The following is a 23,311-nucleotide window of genomic DNA, read 5'->3' as shown; positions in this document are numbered from 1 at the left end:
TCAGCTCTGGGCAGGCCCTGTGAGGCGGTGAGGAACGCTGCAGGAAGCTAAGGGAGTGAAAATAAGTGGGCTTCATAACACCGATCGTCTACAGACACAGAGACACTAAGCACACAGTGGTAATAAATATGGGCATTTATTTGGCACCAATGGCAATACAAAATCCTGGCAGTGGGAAGTGGAAAGGTTCTGTCACCCAAATACTTCCATATGATACTGAGCCAAGGGCAGGACTCGGCAGCAAGTCTCCGACCCACGTGGCTCCCAGAGCAAGAGTTCACCAAGCACCTGGACCCCTGGGGGCCGAGCGCTGCGCCCGGCACCACGGGGGACGTAGAGGAAGCCGCCTCACACGTGACTTGTCTTCAGGAGCTAGTAATACCAGTGGACGAAACAAAGCACACGGGAGATACAGAGCACAAGCACTGCACTGTGCCTTCTGCTGAAAGGGAAATTTCGCCAAAAGTAGGATTCTACTTCGGGCTGCTTTCCTCCTTCCTTCAGCAAACATGTGCTGAAGGCCTACGAGGTGCCAGGCACTGGGTACACCTCAGTGAACAAGAGACAAGGCTTCCACCCTTGAGGAGCTGACAGCCTGGTTGGGGAGACAGGAGTGCACCAATGAGGCACGCAAACATACTGATTATAGGTTGCGGTAAGTGCAATGCGGGGATTAAACAGGACGCAGTAAGAGAGAGACACCGGACAAGATTATTTAGAGGCAGAGTGGCCTGGAGAGGCCTCCACAAGAAGGTGGCATTTCCGCTGACGCTCAAAGAAGCAGCCATTCGAGCCAAGAGTGGTGAGGAGTGGCACTCAGCGGACCCCAGCAGAGCACCTGGGGTTGGGGGGGCAAGGAGCTCAGAATGTTTGAGAAAATGAGGAAGCCACTGGGGCTGTCCCTGACAGGGAAATCAGCACTTACTGAGGTTCAAGGGGGCAGGCAGGGGCCCTGCGGGCCAAGGTCAGGTGTTTGGATTTTATCTGAGGAGTGACAGGAAACCAAAGGATTCCAAACAGGGCAGTGATAAGATCAGATTTCTATTTAAAACCAAAACCAAAACCTGTCATACAGAGATTGGACTGAAGGAGGGAAGAACAGCAGGAAAAGAGAAGCCTTGAAAGAACAGGAAGGTTTCACACAAGCACAGATACAGACAGCTTCTAGGGTGAGTGAGTGACGGGCAGCAACGCAGCAATGGCCTCCCCAAGACGGGGAGGGAGAAAGGGAAGGGGAAACAGACCACCGAATCGAAAAGGGACTTAATACTGAAACACAAAGAGGAACCAGGTACTATCCTTGAGCAGCCAACTGGTCCAATTAAGCAGTATCTTAGACAGATTTGGCGGCAGCAGTGAACAGGATGAAACAAAGGTAAAGAGCCGAGAAACAGGAAGTAGGGAGGTAACAGCTAGGAAGCTTTTACAGAAAGGGACGTTTCCTAGGGAGAAGAGGAGGAGACAGATAACCAAGTATGACATAACCACGCTTATCTGCCCCCGCTGACACTCTCTGTGAGGCTCACTTCAGGAACAAAGCTCAGAGAAAGAACACCTAATTAAAAGACCTTTGAAACTTCCACGGGCCAAGATCAACAAGCTACAGAAACACGGCGTCCGAACTCTAACCTCTGCCCAAAGGCTGGATTCCTTGAGCGCCAAGAGCCAAGAGTGGAGAAGACTGTCTTCCGGCTGTGTGGCCTCTGGGAACTGAAGGAACGGCCCCACAGCTCAGGGCCGCACACACAGCAGCAGAGCGTGTCTCCAGTCCTGCTGGCCCTTTCGGAGCCAAATGAAAAATGTCTCCATTAAATCAGGACACCTTCCAAAGTCTGGGGTAGAAAGAAAACACAGGAGAGGACTACTGAGACATCTCAACTAACGTAATAAAAGCAAGTGCCAAAACGCTTCCTACAAAAGCCCGGGGGGCAGAAACTGGACACAAACACGGAGGAAACCCACATGCCCTCTCCCCACGGAGACGCTGCTGGAAACGTCGGTTGCGAAGCTCCTCACCGCAGGCCCAGCCAGAGCGGGTCCTACGGGGGGCTGGCCTGCAGGCCGGGCTCAAAGCGGAGATGACGGGTGTGTGAAACAAGCCTGGGAGACCCCCAGTCCCCGAGGGGGCGGAGCAGAAACCGTGCACCCTGAAGAGAAGGCTCTACACGCCTCCTGCGGTCCAGTGGCCTCAGTGTGGCCCGGTGACGGGGAGGCGGCGTCACGTGGGAGGGTGTCCTGGGAAGAGATAGAGGTGGCGGCACAGCGTGCTGCAGTACTCGGGCATCTCCTTGCACCGGTGGAACTCCGTGCCCGGGGCATAGCCCTCGCGCTCCTTGATGAGCGCGTTCACCTGCAAAGGCAGAGACCCACGTTCACGGTCCCAGCACAACAGGAGGGGCAGGGAGAAGACGAAACTCAGCACGAGGGAGGGCGAGGCAGAAGGCTGTGCAGATGCAAGAGGCTCAAGGAGCCAGGCTGAGCCAACTCACCTTCACGAGCATGTCAGCCACGTGCATGTCACAGGCCCTCTCAGAGAACACCTGCGTCAGGGCCTCAACGTACCAGGAGCCCCGCTTGGTGTTGCGCATGGCGGCCGTCCCTGCAACCGGGACGGCAGTGAGTGCAGCGTGCAGGCCGGGGGACGCCCTCCCACAGCGGCTCATCCCAAACTTGACCCCCGGGGCACCTGCACCCTCGCGGGTCAGAGCCCTGCGTGACAAAGCGCAAGTCTGAGCCGCGTCATCCTTCAGGTTACTGTTTTGGGGCTCACGGTACCTCGGAGGCAGGCATAGCCACAGATCATGTCCGAGCGAGTGGGCAGTCGCATCTTCAGCAGCTCCTCCTTACCCGCATCACTCTCCTCACACTCAGGGGACCCACCGTGGTTCTTTCCATCCTGCTGGTCAACCCCGCGATCCGTTTCATCTGTAGAGGCAGACAGGATGGACAGAGATGTTATTTACTCCCATCTCTCCCATGTCTGTGACAAGCCCAAATCCCTACAATCTTGACTGGGAAGAGTCATTTCCAGCTGTTGCCTCCAACCTATGGTTGCTGAATTAAAACACACACAAAATCCCATTACTCCCGTTCCTCTGCCAGCGTGCATCCACCAGGCAGAGGGTGACCGAGACAGGCCGGGCACATGCTCCAGCATGTGCACATACGCCTGGTCTGGGCTCTGTCCATTCTGTGTAAGACAGGGAAAGTGCTGAATCAAACACTCCCTGTGAAGAGAATTAAAAGCCATCTGTGTCCATGATTCACTTGTTCAGTTCTCAATATACCTGGAAGTCAAAGTGCTTTTTATTGTATTACACAATAAAATACCGATGTATTTAGTTTTACTGCATAAAAAACTTAATTAACCAAAAATGTGATTACTACATGTTTGCCATATGGAATTCTTAAGCTCAGATCTATATATCAATACACAAATTCTAAAATTAAGCATAAGCAGCTATTTCCAAGGTGGTTTTGGTACTTCTAAATCATGTACTACTTTATTAATTTCATAATTTATTTATTTCATAAGCCCAACTGTAGCGGGCATCCAAGATGAAAGAGAAATTTAAAAGAGAAGAAACAAAATTGGGGTAATTTGAGTATTTCCTCCTATGCAACGGAAAAAGAACACAATTATTCAATATTAGAAGCAGATTCTCAACATTCTTTGAGCACATGACCAACCCCTTGACCCAGACGTCTTCTTTTCCTGATGCTGTTTTGTTCTGGGGGCGCTAGGGGTGCTGCGGTAGGAAAGAGATGGAGAGGACACACAGCTTGTCACGCCAAAGGTAAAAGAGTGTGGATGCTTTTTACAGTATCTTCTGCTCCATGCAACATTCAAGAGAGCCTAAAAGGGAAGTGAAGCTTAAAGATCTGTGGGGAAAATGACCAAGATTGACTGATTAACAAAAATTTGTTGAGCAACAGCCAAGTGCCAGGCACTGTTTTTGAGCCCTAGGGGTGTAGTGAAAAAAAAAAGTCCCTGCCCTCATGGGCCGACGTTCCAATTTAGAAGCCAGTCACCTGAGGTGGGGCGGTCCTTTTTACAGGCATCAGTTATGTTAACTAAACAGAATAGAAGACAGGTGAGCTTAGACTTTGAAAGGAACAGCTAGCTCCTGGTCATCCGAAGAATTTAATTTAGAGAAGATTCAGATTACCCTAAAAGAGAGCCACTTTTCCCTGTCCAGGTCTAGTATTTGTATGTCTCTGAACACAGGAGACAATGATGACAAACATCTTTATTTCATTTTATCTTGCTAGTGGTAACTCCTAAAGGAAACAGGCCAAGCTGAATGTGTCCCTCAAGAGAAAGGAGACTGCTCTCTTGCCTTTGTGCCTCAGCTCTATTAATAAAGAAGTGTTATTGGTTCTTTTTCCATAATATCTTCCTAGCTGTTTTCTAGATTATTGCTACACTCTTTAGGCAGATAAATTTCCATCCATTCATTCAATATTTATTAAGTGCTATTAGGTATCAGGCAGTGCTCTGGGCTTGGGGATACAGCAGGTGCGTACAAAGCAAGCTCCTGCTGCACATACTCTTTTCTTAGCACTGCCCCCTGCCATGGTAATCACCTTCAAAAAAAATTCATCTCATTACTTCTTAAGTTGCCAATAGCTCTGTACTATTATCTGTTGAGGCCCAAAATCTCAGCTGTGACTAAAGGTTTATAATCAGCTGGATCTGCCTCACATGGTGAGCGGTGAGCCACATCTCACCACGCAATGACTTACATAGATGTTCAGTTTTTAAATTAGATCTAGGCATACTTCTGGCTCAGCAAACCTTTTTTTTGGGGGGGGGGGTTGTCTTTTTAATCTTGGAATGCTTGATATATTGCATTTCCCCCCTTTCTCCTAAAAGGCTCTAACTGCTACTCTGTATCCAGGTAAAAAAAAATATTTGAATGTTTGGACAAAGTGACCTTTAAATAAAACTGTAAGTCCCTTAAGGGCACAGACCACGTTGTAACAGTCACAGCCGGCATTTCCTGTGAGTCTACCGTGAGCCAGGCTCTGGGCTGGGGAGCTCTTCCTATGTGCTATTTCACTTAAGCGTCATGAGAGCCTAACCTTATGAAGTAGGTCTGATGATTATCTACACTTTACATCAAGGAAGCGAAGGTGGAGGGACATCAGGTAACTTCTCTACCTTGACACAACTAGTCAGGGGCAGAGGCAGAATCTGACTCCACGGTTAGAGCTCTTCAGTATTACTGTTTTCCTCCAAGATGAGAAGCATGCCCGCGTGTCTTCTGCGCCTAGTCACAGAGTCCTGGCTCTTAAAGGGGTAAGAGACCGTGTGCAAGAAAGAAGAGGGATGGAAGTGGTTTGTGGAAGAAGAGGAGCTGGAGGCTGACACGGGGCTCCTGTGCTGCTCTCCGGCACGGCACGCGAGGGACACAGAGAAGAGAGGACGTGAGAGCGCAGTGTAGGTGAGAAGTAAAAGGAGAAGCGGAGAGATGCAGAAAGAGGCAGACAGAAAATCCTTAACTGAAATGGGCAACAAAAGAGCGCATCAGAGTTAATAAGCACAGGAAAAAAAGCGTTCTCAGCAAAGGCAAAGACACTGATAGCATCCTGTCCCTGAGAGCAGGATCTGGCGGTGCGCAGAGAGCTGTCCAACCTGAGAGCCATGGGCTGCCCAAGTCCCAGCACACCCCATGCATCGGGAGACACTTACAGAGCAAGAGAGGCGGTGGCAGCAGTGAACAGAAGGAGGTGCCCAGGGGATCCGAAAGCACCTGAGAGGAGCAAACAGCAAAGTGAGAGCTGGTGGGAGGCTGCCCAGGAGCCACCACCCAGGTGCTGGGCTGCCAGGGCACTCACCTCCACGGCAGGCCTGGATGAAGAACATTTTCGGCTTGTTCTGGAGGCTTGGGCAGTTGGCATTGTCAAAGAGCCGGAAAACCTCTTGCAGCTGCCAGAGAAGAAGGGAGAAGGGAGGTTGCTGGTCAGAGGGGCCTCCCAAGACCTACGCACACAACAGCAGCCGGTGCTGCAGACGGGCCAGCGAGAGGGGAGGCGACCCGGCCACCACAGCTCTGTCCTCAAGGCTGCACACACCTGAAGCAGTTTGCCATCCACACCGTAGACGCCACCCTCCACGCCGTGGGACAGGAGCGCCACTATGCAGGAGTCGGTGGCACGGTGAGCCGGCAACTGGGCAAAATTCTGGAGTTCCTCTTGCATTTCCTACAAGAAAGATTACCTTTTAGCGCTGTTCACTACAGTCGGCACCGATGACAGCTTTTCTTTGGTGTCTGAAACCCTAAGCTGTTAGAAGATATGTGTTCAAGGATGAGTGAATTCAGAGACCCTGAGAGGCTAAAGAAAGCTATGGATGCACCAGAAAACTGCACCACTTCAGACAAACTTACAGATATAATTTTATAATTCACAGATTCACAGGTATGTTAAGAACTCCTGGACTAAAGCAAGTTACTAATGAAGGTGATCATGCAGGAGCTAGTTAACTTCCTCCGTTCTCCAATCATCCACCAGAACCTTCTTCAGAGTGCGCCTTGTATATAAATGGCACGAGGAGGACCACCAGGTAAACAGTGGGTGAACAAGTCCGTAACAGCTACAGGAACCTGCTCTGTAGAGAACAGCAGTGCTTCTAGGCTGCTTTCTGAGCATTTAAGTTCCCAGAGACAGCAACGATGTCTGTGTAAGACGTTCTGTCCATGAAGAACACACTCTACGGAAGGTTCTGTACAGGGGCGTGACTGCATACGTGGTCTAGGGGGTCAGGCAGACCTAGGTTTAACGCCTGGGTTCCTAAGTTGGAACAGCTTACTCAGCCCCTCAGGGATCGGATATCCATTTTGTAGGAAGACAATTATGAGTAAATTTTCTCCAAGTTTGTGAAGATTAAATGAGATATTGCGTATAGAGAACTATGTCTGGCACGTATTACAAAGACCTGCCATTATAATGTTCCTGTCTAATGAAGGGTAACAATGCTATTTTTTCACAGGTAAGAATCTTGTAGACCTTGCACTACATTTGCCACACATGGATAACACTCCTCTCCATAATCGTTTTAACAATGTGATACCAGCTGTTAAACCTGTGTCTCCCTCCACAGCTCAAGATATCGGGGTCCTCTTTGAGATGAGCAGAGAGAAGATAATTTTATTCTAGTACAAATTTGAACAGAACGTAATGACTGATTATGCTATCCAGGCAGAACAGTTACAGTTCACGTGTATCTGACGGTTGCCACACACAGCCCCCAATTAAGATGCACACTTACACAGTACACGGCAGTGCTTCTCCAAGTGTGGCCCCTAGAAGAGCAGCATCAGTATCACCTAAGAACTTGCCAGAATTACAGTCTTGGGCCCCAGCAAACTGTGGCTTCCCAAGCCCTCCAGGTGATCCCGATGGGATCACGTTTGAGAATGACTGATCTATTTGTTTGAAATACTTCTGTTTGCAGATAACTGAGACTTAATAAAAGAATTGAAAGTCTGCAACTTCACTGGAAATGGAGAAGTTGGCTGTGTTGAAAGAGTAGGTACATTTTCTGGGCAAACAGAAGCCACTCATAATATTGGAGGTCTTAAGCTAATAAAAGATATCCAAAATTCATTCATTTTTAAGAATAGGTTATCTCAAGAGAATACACAAGCATGGCCGCTCCCCTGGAGCTGACTACAATAGAATCTAACATGTAATAGTTGAAGTTAATTTTGCTCCAAGAAGAGAGGAAGAATAAATGCTTGGCACATACTCACAAGCATTTTGAACTTAAGTGAGATTATTAGGTCAGTACAGAGAGAACAACAAAGCCCAAAGTAAGAACACACAGACTTTGTCACTGAATTTGATAAGACTAAATCATTCAATAAATGGGGGTCAGTCATTTGGGGAATTTTTCCAGAAGTAGCATAGCTTAAAATAGGATCTCTAGATCTATTTCTGATAAAATTACAGTACTTCTATAAATAGCAAGGTTCTTAACACTCACATGTGTTTCTCGCTGGGGGACACAGGAGAGGAAAGTAACCTGTGAACCTCCTGAAATTATACAGAAAACTCTACGGGCAACTGCATTTCCCAGAGATGACCCACAGCCTGTCTGACCCTCTCAAAGCCACCTGTGACCAAATGTAAGTTAATAACCAATACCACAAGGATAAAAGGAAATTTGCCACTTTAAAGTGTATCACATTCCCTAATATATGATAAACTGTAATTCTAGAACTAGTAACCTCATGATGTAGATACAAGGAGGAAAGACTCTGATGACAAGCAGAACCGATGACAAGCAGAACCGAACGCCTATGCGAGCAGTGAGAATTACCAGCGCGCCTGCCAGCACTGGCCAGCCAGGGCGACTCGAAGACTACGCCGTCTCAGACTTTTAAACCGAATTCTCTCTACAGCAAAAAAGTGTAATAGAGGGAGAAAAAGAGGATCTTAATTTTGGGGGGCTTCTGTCTCTTTGCTGGCCAGATAATTATATGATAAAAGACTTGAGCCTCTTGAGATGGTCTTTCGGGAAGAAGGTATTCTGTGCAGCTGGCCAATGTAAAAAATTACCACACCCATTGTAACTACCTGGTTTCAGCTGAATCCGACAGCTTGGCCACTGTCAGAACCTGATTCTGCGATGTCCTCCTCATGTTTCTGCATCTCCAGGGCTGAGGAGGAGGACACGCACACGGCTATATCCCCAAGGTTCAGTCCTAAGCCTGAAATTTCTTTCTCAAAGATCTCATATTCTCTCATGACTTAAAAGTCTTTTTCCTACGCAAGTAATTCCCAAATGTACATCTCTGGTCCTGACTTCCTCTGCGGCCCTCAAGTTCCCTACCTTTTCCATCTTCTTCCATATGCAGTCATTCAACCACAAAGCCCTGGCAGCCCTGACAGTACAATCATGCCACTACACTAGTTTTTACATATTTCTCTTCCCTCTGGTCCGCTACCCTGTCCAGGCCCCAGCACCTCGCACTGGCATTATGATATTAACTCCAAGATGGATTCCTCTGCCACTCTCCGTTCTTTATAATACTGTCACATAAATCTCCTTGAATCACCACTGTGACTGCATCACCTTTCTGTTTAAAAACTACCAACGATGTTCCGTTCCCCTGGGAAGACATTCAAGGCCCTGCACACTCTGGTCCTCTTACCTTCCATCTCATCTCTGGCACTCCTTTGCCCAAGACATTTGGTCTACACACAAGGTCCCTAACATCACACAGTGTTTCTAATCTGTATGCTATTCTCCCTGCACAGGGCCCCTTCACCCGCCTCTCTGCCTCAGCAGCTTCTATCCTTCAAGGGCAGTTTAAGGCTAACCCTGTCCATTTACCCATCTGACCACATCTACCCAGGTGATTGCTTCTTTCTCTTCACTACTGTAGAAGACACTGTCTCTAATCTTGTGTGGTCCTTAGGAACATAAGTGGACACGCTTCTTTTTTTGCTGATGTCAAGACTCCCTCAACTGAGGTCCCTTGAACTCAAGGTCAACATTTCTTTGGTAGCTAACATAGTCCCCCCGTCCCCTCCAACCCCCTTATAAGGTGCTCAAAATTAAACTCTACTGCAATTCAAATTATAGAACAATGTAACCAAAGAACCAAAATCCAACAGGTCCTTGAATCTGCATCAGGTTTAGCATAAATGGGAACGGGATTTGTGCAGTGGGCTCACAGGCCCATCAAATCTACTGAATGTCTCTGAAAATCAGTAGTACAGAGCTGACTCGGTGATTCAGGATGTATCTTTAACTATCAAGCATATAAACTTGTCCCTTATCAACTACATAAAATTTGGAAACCCATGACATAATAAATTCCTAGTAAAAGGAATGACTAGACCAAAACCTGTGAAGAAGCTGAAACAGCCTTCACTCTGTGACATGAACTTCTAGTAGGAGCCCCTCTATAGACATTACAGCTGATGTCCCACCCTTACCCCGTCACGCCCAGACGACCGTCACTTGAACTCTTGATGATTAAAGAAGCTGTTCCTGCCATGGCTTTGAAGCAAGAGTGGGTTTACTTCTCTGCATGGGCTATTACTGGGAGGCTGGCAACAGCATATAAAGAACATTCAGGTACCTACCAATGAAACTGGCCTCACCAAAAGTGTAGCCGACACATGACTACTCTCACAGAAGCAAGACAGCTAAATAGAAATGAAGACAACAGACTACACTGAAGACAAAAGAGACCCCCTGCCCCCACCTCAACAGATCAAAGAGAATTTCCTAGAAACCTTAATTTTACCACGGCCATTCCCAAAGGCAAGTTTAGGAAAATTACTATCATTCTGGAATCAAAAGTAAGAATTAGCATAAATTTACCAATGGAGTATTTTTAATCTCAAAACAGAAATACCTAAAGGTAACGAGGTCAGCGTGCAGCCCCGTAATTGAGGTTAATGGGGACTAACTCATATTGAAAACGCTTACGACTTGCAGGAATCTGGTTCAGAAGTAATCTACCTCAGATCTGTCTTGTGGCCACACAACTGATAAGAATAAGTTACGTTAACTCATGAAACTGCCACAAAACAGTATTTACAAAGGTGATTCTAGCAAACTTTCATTCACGAGAATTTTATCTGCCAAAGTAAACCCGAGAACAATGACTGGACTCCTTAGGAGCAGAATCAACCAAGAAGTCCTGTGTAGCCTGGACTCACATATAAATATCTTTTCTGAGCTGGTAGGTTCTTCTCAGCGTCTCCTCCCCACCTGAGTGACTGGGAATCAAGCCACCCCTGGACTAGCATTACTCAGGGAGAGCACAGCCACCCTGAGAAATCAACACTGAAGCAGCTGGCTGGCCCTAATTCTCTTTTTTTCCCCTTTCTTTTTCCTTTACTAGACTGCAAGGTGAGAGGCAGAACACAGCAGGCAACAGGTAAGGAGAGAAAATAACCCTAGCAAGGCAGAGCCCAGCAGGCAGGGCAGAGCGGGTGTTCCCTGCCCCAAAGTGCAGCCCTTCTCTCATGTACACGTCAGCACGCCCTGCCTTGGGTACCTGTGCAGTCTGGTCGAGCAGAACGTGGACTTTGTAGCCCAGGAGCTTGAAGAGGGCAACCAGAGTGCTGCGGTCCACATCCCCTCCAGAAGCGGAATTCCAGGTCTTTCTCTCCAGTGAAGTGCACATTGCTCAGCACCAGTGCCAGGCCCCGGGGCCGAGACCGCAACCTATAGGCCTGGGGAGGGGAGGCCAATGAGACAGTGAGCCTCGAGGCCAGAAATCAAACTTTCCCCACGAGAGGAGATATTTCAAAAAAAACAAAGACATCACATTCTTCTACTTAACCCTCCCAAGTCGTAACAGAGGAATGCCCACAGAAGACACTCCATCAGCAATGACTTCCTAATAAATCAGGAAGGAAACGTATACACAGTCTAAGTTCAGACGCCCAGAAACGGTTTCTCATTTCCCAACCCTTTTCCTCTTACCATTTTGCCAGACTCACCAGCTGATAGTGTGCCTGATAAAACTCGGGAGTGCAAGGCTTCACCTGAAGGCAGGCAGGACCATCCCCGTTGTCTAGGGAGTATTCCACCGTATCTGCAGCAGAGAGCCAAAAAACTAGCACACAACCCACTTGTCAATCCGAGCACTTTACTGTAACTTCAGGCACCCTTTTAATAATTACTGGTCTTGCTCACTTCCCTGGCTTGTAAGATCTATGAGGGCAGGGGACCTGCTCGCTTTCGCTCACCACTGGGCCCTCTGCACTTAGCCTGCGTATCATAGTAGGTGCTCAACCCAGAGAATGACTAAATGGAAGATGAGAAGAGCCTTATTCTCATTGCTAGGCTGCTCAATCAGCAGGTGACAGGCCCACCATGTAGTCTTTCCTCGATGTAAAACAGCTTTATAGAGGAGATGGGCCAATCATGTGCAGGCATTTTCTATCCGCAGAAGTTGCTCAAAGGGCAATTACCATTAAAAAATCACCTGTGATGAAAAGAAAACAGGCCCCACCAACACCCCATCTAAACTGTCCTGCTGGCCCCTAACAAGTTCACTCAGGGAACCGCTCCCACTATGAACGAAAGTAGGTATCACACTAGGGCAAAGTCGGGTACCAGCCAAGAAAAGGGAGGATCACCCTGCGGGACGCACTTCACTGCCACCAAGTGCTCACCTGCAGACAGGCGGAGCTGCTTGTGAGGAGGGCAGGACTCACACTGCCGGGAAAGGGAGACTCAAGTCGTAGTCGCAGCTCAACTGTAAGAAATCAGGGCCCACCAGGCCAGGCCTTAGGGAGCTGGTCCAGTCCAAGTAAAACACATCTAGTCTCCCCCCGCACTGTCTCAAAAACTCCTTTCCCACCAAACTAACCCTTCTCAACACATCGCATGTCTAGGCTCCATACCGGTGGGAGTACACGTGGAAGACCAGACAGGGTTCTGAGCAACAGTTCCTCCAGGTGACTCTGCTTGGTGTCCCTCAGGGCTACACAGAAGGCATCAAAAGCCTGGGGGCCCCTCTTGGGCAACAAGTTGAGGAGTTCCACATTCTGGTTGAAGCTGCCCACCTTGGCCTACGATACAAGAACAAAACATGAAATTGTATTTACGTATCTAGCTGTAATTCTAACTCTCCAGGTGAGCTTCCTAGTAATTCCATCATCCATCTCAAGAATTCCTCTTACAGGAAAAAGATGTACGTGTGAAGTCCTTCCCGTCACCCCTGAATTATACGTCTTCTGTGTTAAATGCTCTAGAGCAGAAGGTCATTTTCATTTCCTTAGTAAAGCACTACATCTTTTTCACACTTTACTGTGCTCTATTCCTAGTCCTACAACTAGTAATATTTACTTGGCCTTTCTCTTTTGCCTTCAGATACCTGAATGTGCTCCCTCATTTCCATGGTGATAATGTCTTTCTCCAGGAGGTGTTCTAATAGTTCGCTCAGCAACAGCTGTTTGGCCAGCACCACTCGGTTCTTTTTCAGGGCTTCCTGATGGTCGGGGTGCATGCCACACACTCCTAATATCCTACAGACAAAAGGCAGACAGAAAGACTGTCAAGTAAAGATCTGGCACAGAGAAGTAGAGCAGAAGAGGTGTGGGGAGGAAAAACATAAAGAACAGGACCTATGGTAAGATTACACACATTTTATTGAATCCAGTTAAAATCAAAGGATTATTAAACAGTAACAGATTGACCATAAAGAAATGATATATAATCCTTTATGGAGAACGTTCAACTGAGACCATCTTCTGAGATGAATGGTCTGGCAAGGGGAAATATCCACCTTGACAAAAATAATACATACGTAAGTACACGTATTCGTGAGAAGGCACGTTCCTCTTTCTGACAGACCAATTTTAATTAAGGATTATTCCAGAAAACACTTCACATTATTTGTCTAAGCTGCTGAAAGTAATATGAGTTTAAAACAATCATTGGTGAGGAATAAAATAATTTAATACAATGGCACAAACTCAAGCCAATGGACAGCTTAAAAAAAATAAATCAGGCAGACACACACGTACACACAGTCTCTTGCCTACTTATCCTAGTTATGACTATGGTTTTTTAAAACTGTAAGTTCCTGTGATAAAATGACACTAAAAATGGCCAGAATCCTGTAAGAACTGAGTAAGTAGAAAGTATGACAAAAAGTCACAGAAGATAAATGCCAATGATAAAAACAATGTCATATGAAATCACTTAAGGAGTTAAAGCCTGTAAAGGATAAATTATTTCAGTAATTTAGTTTACTAAAGACGTCTTATTTCAGGGATTCCTTGGTTTTGCTACGGGTTTGGAAAGAGATCAGCTTCTGTTTATGCGCTAAAAGAATGCTATTTTCAATTTATAAAATCTATGTGCCTAGGGATCACCAACCTGCTTAGTCACAGTTTCCAAATACATGACAATGTGAGGACTTGATGGAGGTGAGAAAGGAATATGGTAACAGCGTCAGTTTATAACTTAAAACCCTATTTTAAAATGTATCCTGATTTCAAAGATGTTAAAATACGTGTGTGGAGAAACATGCATCTTAGAATCAATGAAATACCACGCATTTATAGCATGTACTTGGCTCAACTCTAGGTTGGTTAGAGGAGGGAAAGGCAGAATCTTGTTAGAGCTGAGACCCAAGAAGATAGAACATGGACTCCAAAGGCAGGGAAAATGGTCAGTAAAACATTCCCAGGGTTATAAGCAACCAAGTCTGGTTAACTTTTGGGTTTGGGACAGTGCTGCTGGAAACTCCATTTTAATTTCTCGTTTCTATTCGATTGTAATACTCCTGCTACCCCAAACCTTCAGTGAAAACATGCCACAACACAATCCAGAGAAATCAAAAACCTCATTTAAGAATCCCCTTAGAACACGCCAGAGCAGTAACAATAATGACATACATGAACTCTGGTAAAAAGAAGTATTACTGCAAGATAACATGGCAGCTGGATACTGGGTATTTTCTCAGGATACATACCAATGGTGGAGCAGGTTTACTCAGCTTTCTTCCTTTAATTTACCAGCAGCATTTTCTCCTTGACTTTCTTCTCCCTCGGTTTCCATGACATCATTCTCTCCATTTTCCCTCTCTACCTATGCAGTCCCTGTTTCCTTCACAGGACCTTTGGCCAGCCCTTAAATGTTGGTACTACATTAGCAACTCCCCCTCTCAAAAGCCTCCTCCTATTCAATCTCATCCAAACTCACAATTCAATAGTGAGTAACTCCCAGTTCTTAATTCTTTGTAAGTTCCTAGACTTAAATTTTCAATCAGTAACTCATTAGATTTAATCTGAATCATTATCATATTCTCCGCACTCTTGCTCTGCCTGTATACCATGAGGAGAGTGTCCAATGTGGACCCTCCAAAAGTAACCACAATCACCTAGAACTCTAGGATACATCTGGAAGGGGAGGAGGGGGTGGAGAAACGGACACAAAGGGAATTCTTTAGTCTTGATTCTGGTTCCAAAGTCCTCAATTAATTTTCTGGGACTGGACCAGAAGATATTAAAATGTTATCCTGGGTGATGTTTGCCATGAAATGATATAATTGGGGCAGAGGCGGTGTCACATTTTGAGCCTCGGGAACCTCTTTGTCTCAAAGTACTCAAACTCCAAAGCCTGTGTTGACTGTTTTGAAAATCCGGTCGTTACACCCAATGCAAGATGGGTCGTGATATATTCAGTACAAAACAAATGCACATCAGGCACAATTCCAATCTTTGCAAGTCTCACCATATTTTAAGAAAACAGAGTTTAATTGCTCATAAGGGGACCAGGGGAAAGAAAGAATGTAGAATCTTGCAAAGAACCGTGATTTGGCAAGACTGCAAAGAGCTTCCCCGGTTCAGAGACCCCTGGTTTGGAGGAATCGAGGCTGGACGGTCTTTGCTCACGAAGAGCAAGGCCGAGAAGGAACCTGCCAGCTCGCCCGCGCACTTGGGGGGCTCAGCCGGGCCTCCCACCCTTGGCAGGCAGCGCGGACACGGCTGCTTCCAGGGGCTCCGAGAGGAGAAGGCCTCTCCCTTGGCCCCACTAAGGACCCCCGAGACCCTCCCCCACTCACCTGCGCCTCCTATCAGCAGCCATCAGCCCCTTTTGCTGGAGGGCGGACCTGGAGCCCGGGCCCGGCGCCGCCATTTCCCGCTTTTCCCGGGCTGCGAGCGCACCGCCCACAACCCAAACAAACCAGCGACCCGCCGCTTCCGCCGCATCCCTCCCCCGTCCGCGAGCGCGCCCGGCGCCTGCGCGCTGCCTCCTCTAGCCCCACCCCTACGCGAGGCCGGCCGCGCCGCCGCCGGAGCGCGCGCAGGCGCAGAGCCCCCGCGGTGCACGCGCCGTCCAATGGGGTGAGAGAGCGAGCTCGGCGGAAAGGGAAGCGAGGCACCGCCCCGCCATACGTGGGCATCCGATTGGCCGTCGGTTCCCGCGGAAATCACGGCGCCCTTCCCGGCACCGCCCACCTCTCCTCACCCGCCTATTGCAAGAACTCTAAGGAGATGAGTGTGGCCGGCCTTTTCACTTTATTGAAGTTGAACTCTAGGGGCCCGGGTAAGGAGTGCAAGGGAGCCTAGAAGGCGCTAGACGCGCAGAGTGACGGCCTGAGTGGTGGCGCCCCCCTGAGGAGCGTAGGGCGGCGTTGGGTGAGCAGCTCCCAGTGGCTAAAACCTACATCACAGGTGTAGCACAGGATTCCAGAAAATCTGGTCTTCTGTTTAGATCTGAGGAAGCAGGGCAGGAGGCTTGGGGTAAAACCCTAGCGGTCAGAGCGCAGGGGTGAGGTTGAAGCGATTGGAGACACGGTGCAAGTGTTTCCAGTGCTTCATAATAGATGATTCAAGAGGGATCCTTAGAAAGATAACGAAAAAATTCAAACAAGCGTTTTAAAATTAAAAATAAAAAAAAAAAAGGGGGGATCCTTAGATACTCTGCCATCCCTCGCCAAGCTCACGTTTTATCTTTTCTGACCCTCATATCCACCTCTTCTCAAAATCAGAGTCCCTCCTCCTGGGGCAGTTTACTCCACTGCTTCCTGCTAGGATGGGGACTGCTCTCCTGCCCGGGAGCAGGAACTGCTCCCCATCAGCGACAGAAGCTATCACAGTTCTGATTCAGTTTGCTCCTCAAGGAGGCTGGTCACATCCCCGGTCACACTCAGCCCTGTCCAGACACAACTGGTCCTCCAGTCTGTCTATATGAAGTCTTTCACCTCTCTTAGCAGTTGTCCAAGACAGAAAGAGATGTGCGGATAACCTGGCTTCTGTTGCCTCGTATTGAAAACACAGTGGGCTTTGGGATCAGAAGAGCAGAGTTAAAGGAATTTTTTTGTGCTGTTTACTAGCAGTGTTCCCCTGTGCAAATTATCAAAATTTTCTGACCCTTAGAATCCCCATTTTTCAAATGAAGGGTAGTTAATACCTCATTTTTGTGATATAGTAAGAGGCAAAGCCCCTGGAACAGAAGCAGCATAGGCAGTCACTCAGATGTTGTTTCTTTTCTTCCTTCACTAGATTCTCTGGATCACCTTCTCATCTCACCCTCCGTCTAACTCTGGAAATACTGGATATGGGGTAGGTCACTGAATATCTCCTTAAGTCTCAAGTTGTACCACCTACATCTATAGGATGTGCCACCTCAAAACTGGGAAGGGCTCACCATAGCCTCACTCCCTCTGGGTTAAAGTCCTCATTTGTGATGTCCAGGTGGAAACACAGTTCCTAACACATAACAGGCAGTGGGAAGCATCACTCAAACGAGTGAGTCTGGTACAGAAAGATGATATATCCTGGGAAAGTCCTTTAGGGAGGTGTCCAGTTGTTTCCATAGAAAACATCATCATCAAGGTGACCAAAGCTGACCTCATAGGCAGGGGGTGGAGTAAGAGGTTCCAGTGTGGCGGGCGTCCACAGGCTCTGCAGATCAGGAACGGTGGACACAACCCGTGGTCCCCGAAGCCGAAGGCTGACTGGAGGTCTTCTGGGGTTTCCCGAGATTGCAGACCCCTCTGAGCCCACTCGCCTATCCAGTCGGGGTCTCCTGGGCTCCTCTGGTTGGCTAGGCTGTCCCTCCTCAAGTCCTGGTGGGATCACAACACTGCTGTAGGAGGGTGGTTGATCCAGCTCTTGGGGTTGGCACTGTGATTCCAACACCGTGGCCTCTTCATACGTTGGCACCTCAAAGGCTTCATTGTCCCTGAGGGAGGAGAAATAAGGTCACTGTTGGCTTCTTGAAAGGAGTCTTTTTTCCCTTTTCTATCTCCTACCAGCAAAAGACCCCTCCACTTGCCCCTGACCCCTCCACTCCCTGGTAACAGTGATGGGAGAAAGCAGAGGCTGTGTGCCTAGAGACTAGAGGGAGACAGGGAGAATGAGTCCGTGTGTATTCCTCCAATCCTGCCCACCCCTTAACTCACCGTGCACTGCCTGATGCCCCTGGGCTCTCGGTCTGCACTGATTGAAACCCCCATTCCAAAACACAGGCCAGGAGGCAGGCCAACAAGAAGAGTCCACCCAAGGTGAGAAAGAAATAAGCAACAGGGGCGATGTCCGGCCGTATCCCCAGCAAAGCCAGCCCCAGGAAGAAGGAGGCGCAGCACAGGAAGAGAAGCGGCTTCTCCAGTCGCCCCCACAACTGGCTTGGCACCATGGCCCCTCCCCAGGCTCCTGCAAAAAGACACACAGCTGTTGTGTCTAAACTAGCAATTGGCATTGCGACTGGGTCAGATTTCAAAATAACCATATTAGACACCCTTGTTTGGGTTTCAGGTTCTTCTGTCTCAAATCAAATAAATGCCCCCAAATAAATGATCTGCAGGGTCCCCTCCAGCTCTCGAATTCTCTCTAGGATCACACTGTTGTCCCAGGGTATCAATATGTGTGGAATAGCCAGGAAACCAGCCCAGGAGTTCTGACTCCCAGCCCTCAAGCGAGTTTACTATGTTAAGGCCCCGAGTTCCTTCCTTTTTCCTTCTTCCCTGTGATCTGTATCTTCCAGCTCCATTATTTCTTTCCCTTCCAAGACCCAGTCTTGGGCAGGCCCTGGGGCCTCAGTGCTCACCGGCATGTCTGGAATCCAGGTGGTGATGCAGGCCTTGCCCTTTGTTACTGCTTGCAGTGACCCTCCGCCTCCCCCATCCCCCCACCTTCCCAGTCGGAGGCCCTCAGTCTGACCCTGAAGAGCAGAGAGCACCGCTTACCCTGCCTGACCCTGGCTTCCTGCTTTCTCCAGCCAGAGGGAGAAAGTGCACGTAGACACCACAAAGCCACAGGGACACGACTACCTGAGAATCTTACAGACAAAGCTCTAGGGCAATGGACAGAAGCCCAGAGAATCCTTGACCTTTCTTCACCCCATATCAATCCAGGGCCCTCACCTTCTACCAGGCCTAACTCCGTAAACTCAGATTTTAAGTTTCCTGCCTGGAGTTATTACCACAGGGCCTGGGAGGTTGGTGGGGAGAAGCCTCTTCTTTTCTCGGTGGGGAGAAGCCTCTTCTTTTCTCGGCAGGGCAAGCAGCCACGCCTAGGCAGCCCCTACCCTCAAGCCAGCCTGTCAGGAGTTCCCTGATTCTACAAAGGGGCCAGATCCCCTCCTTACACCCCAGCCCCAAGTGCCATGACCAGCCTGCCCTTCTTACCGCGCTCGGAGTTCCTCCCTCACCTGTGCACGGGGCTCCGGAGAAAGCAGGTTGTGGGGAGTGGGAGGAGGGCAGGGGGTGGAGCCCACTGGTTCCGCCCACTTTTCTGTCCCAACCCCTGCGTTCCTGCCCAGGCTTCCTCCTCCTCTTTTTTGCTTAAGGCTGAACTCCTACTACTGCCCCACCTTGATTTGTCTGGCTCCTTGATTTACTCCGCCACCACCTACAGAGCCTTCGAGAGAGCCCTCCTCAATCTCAGCCCCAAAGATCTTTGTACTTTGGACCAGAATTAAATTTGCTTTTCCTTCTCCCTTCTCAGTGCACTTGGTGTTCTGGGCAGTTTGCATTATATTTAGGTAGTACGATCTGTGCCTGGGAGCAGAAACCATGGGTTATTTCATCTCTGGAGGCCACATAGTGCTTTCCATCACTACTCTGGGCATGAATGATGGATTCTGCTTCCGCGGCCAAAGTACCGTTTCTATACATTCCTTGCTTTCTGCAGACCCGTAAGTCATGTTTGTGTGTATGTTTCATGGCCCAGTTAACTCGTCATTCTTCAGAAGCCACCTCCGAGGTGATGGCTGCTATGGAGACTGTCTCCCTCAAGTATACACAGCATTCCTTCCTAGCCCTGACCCAGCCTTTGCCTGTATAACCACTCTATGTAGTACTTTTCTGTTATATACCTTCCTTTTGAACCCAAGCAGGACCCTGTGGGGTCCTCTTTGGTACAAAAGCCTTTCTGCGTCACCTGTTCCTTGTTTGTAGGGAAAAGACTTCAGCCTCCTAGACATTTCCTGAGTTCCAAAGGGCAGATTCAAATAGTTTCTAATAAGGGAAGGGAGGGAATGCAGAAACAAAGGAGGAGCAGTCGAGAAACAACAATGCAGCAATTAAGCAGAATCCTGGTTCCTTGTCAAGGGTTATGGTAACAATATACCCTTGAGTTCTTCCACAGCAACTCAGGTCCCCACCTAGCTGTAGGATCGTAACTTCAGGCTGAACACAAAGTTCCTGGACCACCACCCTGTTATCTCACCACCAACCAATCAGAGGAAAGTCACACACCTTGTAGCCCTCACCCCAAATTTTGCCTTTAAAAACTTCCCCCTAAATCATCGAGGAGTTTGGGTCTTTGGAGCACAAGCCACCCTTTTGCCTTGCATGATCCTTGCTGTAAACCTTTCTCAGTTCTAAACTCCAAGGTTTTGCTTTGTTTAGCCTCACTGTGTGTCCAGCACATGTACTTGTGTTGGGAAACCCTTCCACTGTGTGCATCCCAAGGTGAGTGATTATTTCAGGCATCTCTGAATCTTTGAAATGAACAGAGTTCCTGACACATGGTAGGTGCCCACTAAACCTAGTTGAATGCTTCCATTAGAAGACTACCGTTTCACCTGGCCTCACCACAGACTGGAGAGCCGGGACCCACTCTTTTCGGTTGTGGGTCTGGCAGGAAGTCTGGGTGAGGCAAGTGCTGGGAGGTGCAGAGTGGCCAGAGGCATACTGTGGTCTTGAGACAAGGCTGGGCTCCATGCTGTCAGGGTGTTAATGTACAAACCAAACCGAGGCGGGGAGCAGATAATGGTAGCAAATCTAATCCCAAGAACAGTCCTGGGACACTGCCAGGGCTCCTGCAGAAGAGGATGTGTGGAGTTTGTTGGGGTTAGGGTGTAGGGGAGTGAGAGGAGAATGAAGATGAGGATATGGATGAGAATGAGTGTGCTGGGGGTAGCTGTGTGTGTAGTGATGGGATGTCAGTGAGGATTCTCTGTCCCAGATCAGCAAAGAGGAGAGGCGGGTAATAGATGTCACAGGAGGGCTGTGGTGGGCTAAATGAGCCTTGTCTCTCGAGAAAGTGGGACTGGAGAGTGGGAAGAGAGCTGGTTGGTAAATTCGGCTCTCTATTCACAGGTTCCCTCCGATTCAACCAACCTTGCCTTGAAAATACTCAGAAAAAATGTCTAGAAAGTTTGAAAAGGCAAAACTTGAATTTATTGAGTGCTGGCAACTATTCACATTGTATTTACAATTATTTACATTGTATCGGGTATTATAAGTAATGTAGAAATGATTTAAAGTGTACTGGAGGATATGCTAGGTCATATACAAATACTGCATCATTTTATATAGTGGACTTGAGCATCCTTAGATTTTGGTGTTGAGGTGGGAAGCCCCATGAAAAAGACCAGCAGGACCTCCAGGCAGGGCCATTACTCTCCTGCCAGCACCATCCGGTTCCCTGGCCCAGTGGCATTATCTCGCTTTTTGCCTCTGGAACGGCTTCTAGGAAAGTGGAACTTACCCCTAAGATTCTATTGGTTCCCTGAGCTAACTCCTGATTGGTCCATTTGTAGCACCTCACTTGCATGGAGTTCACTCCTGACTGGTCCATTTCTGTCTTTCCTGATTGGTCCATTTCTACAAAGCTCGTTCCTAAATAGTCAACTTTGTTACACCTTATTTGCATATGATGTTGCAACGTCTAGACTGGCAGCCTATAAAAGCCTGTGTAAACCTACAGATGGGATCCAGAGCTTGGAATGTTAACTCTCCTGGGCCTGCTGGCATAAAAAACCTGAGTTCTTCAACCCTTGGAGTGCTGCTTGGTCTCTATCCCAGAGCCAGGTTGCTGTCACAGCTGAGCTGTAACACACTTTGCTGCAACAGTATCTGGGGTCCTGGAACCAATGCCCTGCCAATACTGAGGGATGACTATATTTTGTTTCCACCAATTTTCTTACTATTCAGCTTATAAGGAGAACGTATGGCTGGGATCAGAAGGACTTGGACATACAGTGACTTTATTAATAGAAATTGGCCAACAGTCATTGATATGCATGATAACAAAGAGGGCTTTGTTAAGGAGTGAGTCCTGTATTGAAGGGGCATGGGGAGTGTAGGCTGAGAGGCGAAGAGGCCAAAGGGTGAGGGCCTGAATGACTACAGCAGGAAAGGTCACCCAGTCTGGGAAAGGTGGGACCTTTGTAGCTTAAGGCTCTTGGGTACCGGAAGGAGCCTGCACTAGAGAGACTTAACTGAAGTAAGAACTGGATCCAAGACACAGAGGCTGGGATGCTGGCTGGCTGTGCCCTGCAATATATTCCCTATTCCAATAATTTTAAATAGATTTTCTAAAAATTCCATTTGTTAAAAACTATAAAGTGTTACAAAATATTTAAAGGCTAAAGAAAAAAATTATCCACAATCTCATTATCCTGACATGACCATTAAAATTTCTACACATTTCTTCCAGTCTGTTCACACAGAAACCAGAAGATACCCTGGCTGCGATCAGAATATGTTCACCATTTTGTTTTCTTTGAAAAAAAAACTTTAAGCTTTCTAACATAGCAAGTTCGCCTTTTGGTACAGTCTTTATTGTAGTAATGTCCAATAGCCACACAACAGCCATATGATATTTTATTGAATTGATATACTATACTCTCACATACCTTTACATTATGTTATTCAGTAACAGTGAGTTTATTTTATTCAATTTTTCTTTTTTTCCCCTTTTGGTCATGAAAAACAATACTTTAAGAGAGAAAAAGGTAGATTAGTGGTTGCTCGGGGTTGGAGAGAGGGAAGAATGGAGAATAACTGTAAATGGGTTAATGAAAATGTTTTAAAATTAGGTAGTACTGACGCTTGCACAACTCTGTGAACATACCTAATAATAAAAACAAACCCACCGAATTATGCACTTTAAAAGAGCTGACTTGTACCTCTAAAAAGCTGTTTTAAAAAATAATGCTACAATGAACATCTTCTGAGGTATAGTTTTTTCCTTATTTTTGGATTATGTCCTCCAGTTGAATTCTAAGGAATGTCATTATTGAGCCAAGAAATATGAAATTTTTATTGCCCTGAATGCATATGGCCAAACTGCTTTTCCCCAAAGGTTTTACTTTCCTTTTTTCTTCATCAGCTTAGTATCCTTTGCAGACTATGAATTCTCCACTTGATTCAATTGTCTTTCCACTTCCTACTTGCCTGCTTGCCACAAACTACCTTGCTAGAGGTTGGAGCACCCCGCTTGGCTGGCCCCCTACACTTCCTCATTTTGGAGGATGACAGTGAAGGGAGGTGAATGGTCAGGGGATAAGGGAGAAGTGGAGCTAATCGACAGAATTCCAGGGAAGGATAATGATGTCTACCACTGTGTGCTTCTGTGTCTCCACATT

General features: G+C 47.6%; 2 protein-coding genes and 1 long non-coding RNA gene across 5 annotated transcripts; 1 reads left to right on the top strand and 2 right to left on the bottom strand.

Moving 5' to 3' along the window:
* Nucleotides 1-2,077: 2,077 nt before the first annotated feature.
* On the bottom strand, nucleotides 2,078-15,731 carry CASP2 (caspase 2). Its single transcript, XM_014559886.2, is given in 13 exon segments — nucleotides 2,078-2,350; nucleotides 2,490-2,599; nucleotides 2,776-2,925; nucleotides 5,842-5,932; nucleotides 6,079-6,207; nucleotides 11,025-11,114; nucleotides 11,116-11,202; nucleotides 11,473-11,567; nucleotides 12,151-12,196; nucleotides 12,198-12,233; nucleotides 12,382-12,549; nucleotides 12,855-13,005; nucleotides 15,552-15,731. Coding segments are annotated over 13 exon segments (1,359 nt in total). The 5' UTR covers nucleotides 15,626-15,731; the 3' UTR covers nucleotides 2,078-2,218.
* A 171-nt stretch (nucleotides 15,732-15,902) lies between these two features.
* Nucleotides 15,903-19,428, top strand: LOC116664843. Its single transcript, XR_004321322.1, has 3 exons — nucleotides 15,903-16,036; nucleotides 16,996-17,055; nucleotides 17,964-19,428. It is a non-coding gene; the product is annotated as an uncharacterized LOC116664843 (long non-coding RNA).
* TMEM139 (transmembrane protein 139) lies at nucleotides 15,990-19,169 on the bottom strand. Of its 3 annotated transcripts, none has more exons than XM_014559897.2 (3): nucleotides 19,122-19,169; nucleotides 17,898-18,147; nucleotides 15,990-17,677 (listed from the first exon to the last, which is right to left on the bottom strand). In XM_014559897.2, exons 2-3 carry the CDS (start codon nucleotides 18,128-18,130, stop codon nucleotides 17,284-17,286), a joined length of 627 nt encoding a protein of 208 aa, XP_014415383.1. In that variant the 5' UTR covers nucleotides 18,131-18,147; nucleotides 19,122-19,169; the 3' UTR covers nucleotides 15,990-17,283. The 3 variants fall into 3 exon arrangements, with proteins under 3 accessions (XP_014415383.1, XP_014415382.1, XP_006185435.2); XM_014559896.2 differs by having other exon boundaries at nucleotides 19,145-19,169; XM_006185373.3 differs by lacking the exon at nucleotides 19,122-19,169 and having other exon boundaries at nucleotides 17,898-18,254.
* Nucleotides 19,429-23,311: the final 3,883 nt, after the last annotated feature.

Source organism: Camelus ferus, chromosome 7 (genome assembly GCF_009834535.1).
Source record: "Camelus ferus isolate YT-003-E chromosome 7, BCGSAC_Cfer_1.0, whole genome shotgun sequence".
Classification (NCBI taxonomy): domain Eukaryota; kingdom Metazoa; phylum Chordata; class Mammalia; order Artiodactyla; family Camelidae; genus Camelus; species Camelus ferus.
This window is presented reverse-complemented; position numbering and strand designations above follow the sequence as displayed.

Bases quoted from the DNA above. Each gene is read 5' to 3' on its own strand.
- TMEM139 (XM_006185373.3), bottom strand. From the start codon at position 18,223: ATGGTTATTTTGAAATCTGACCCAGTCGCAATGCCAATTGCTAGTTTA. The intron at 17,678-17,897 runs GTGAGTTAAGGG...CTCCTCCCTCAG, and splicing joins GGGGCATCAGGCAGTGCACG to GGACAATGAAGCCTTTGAGG.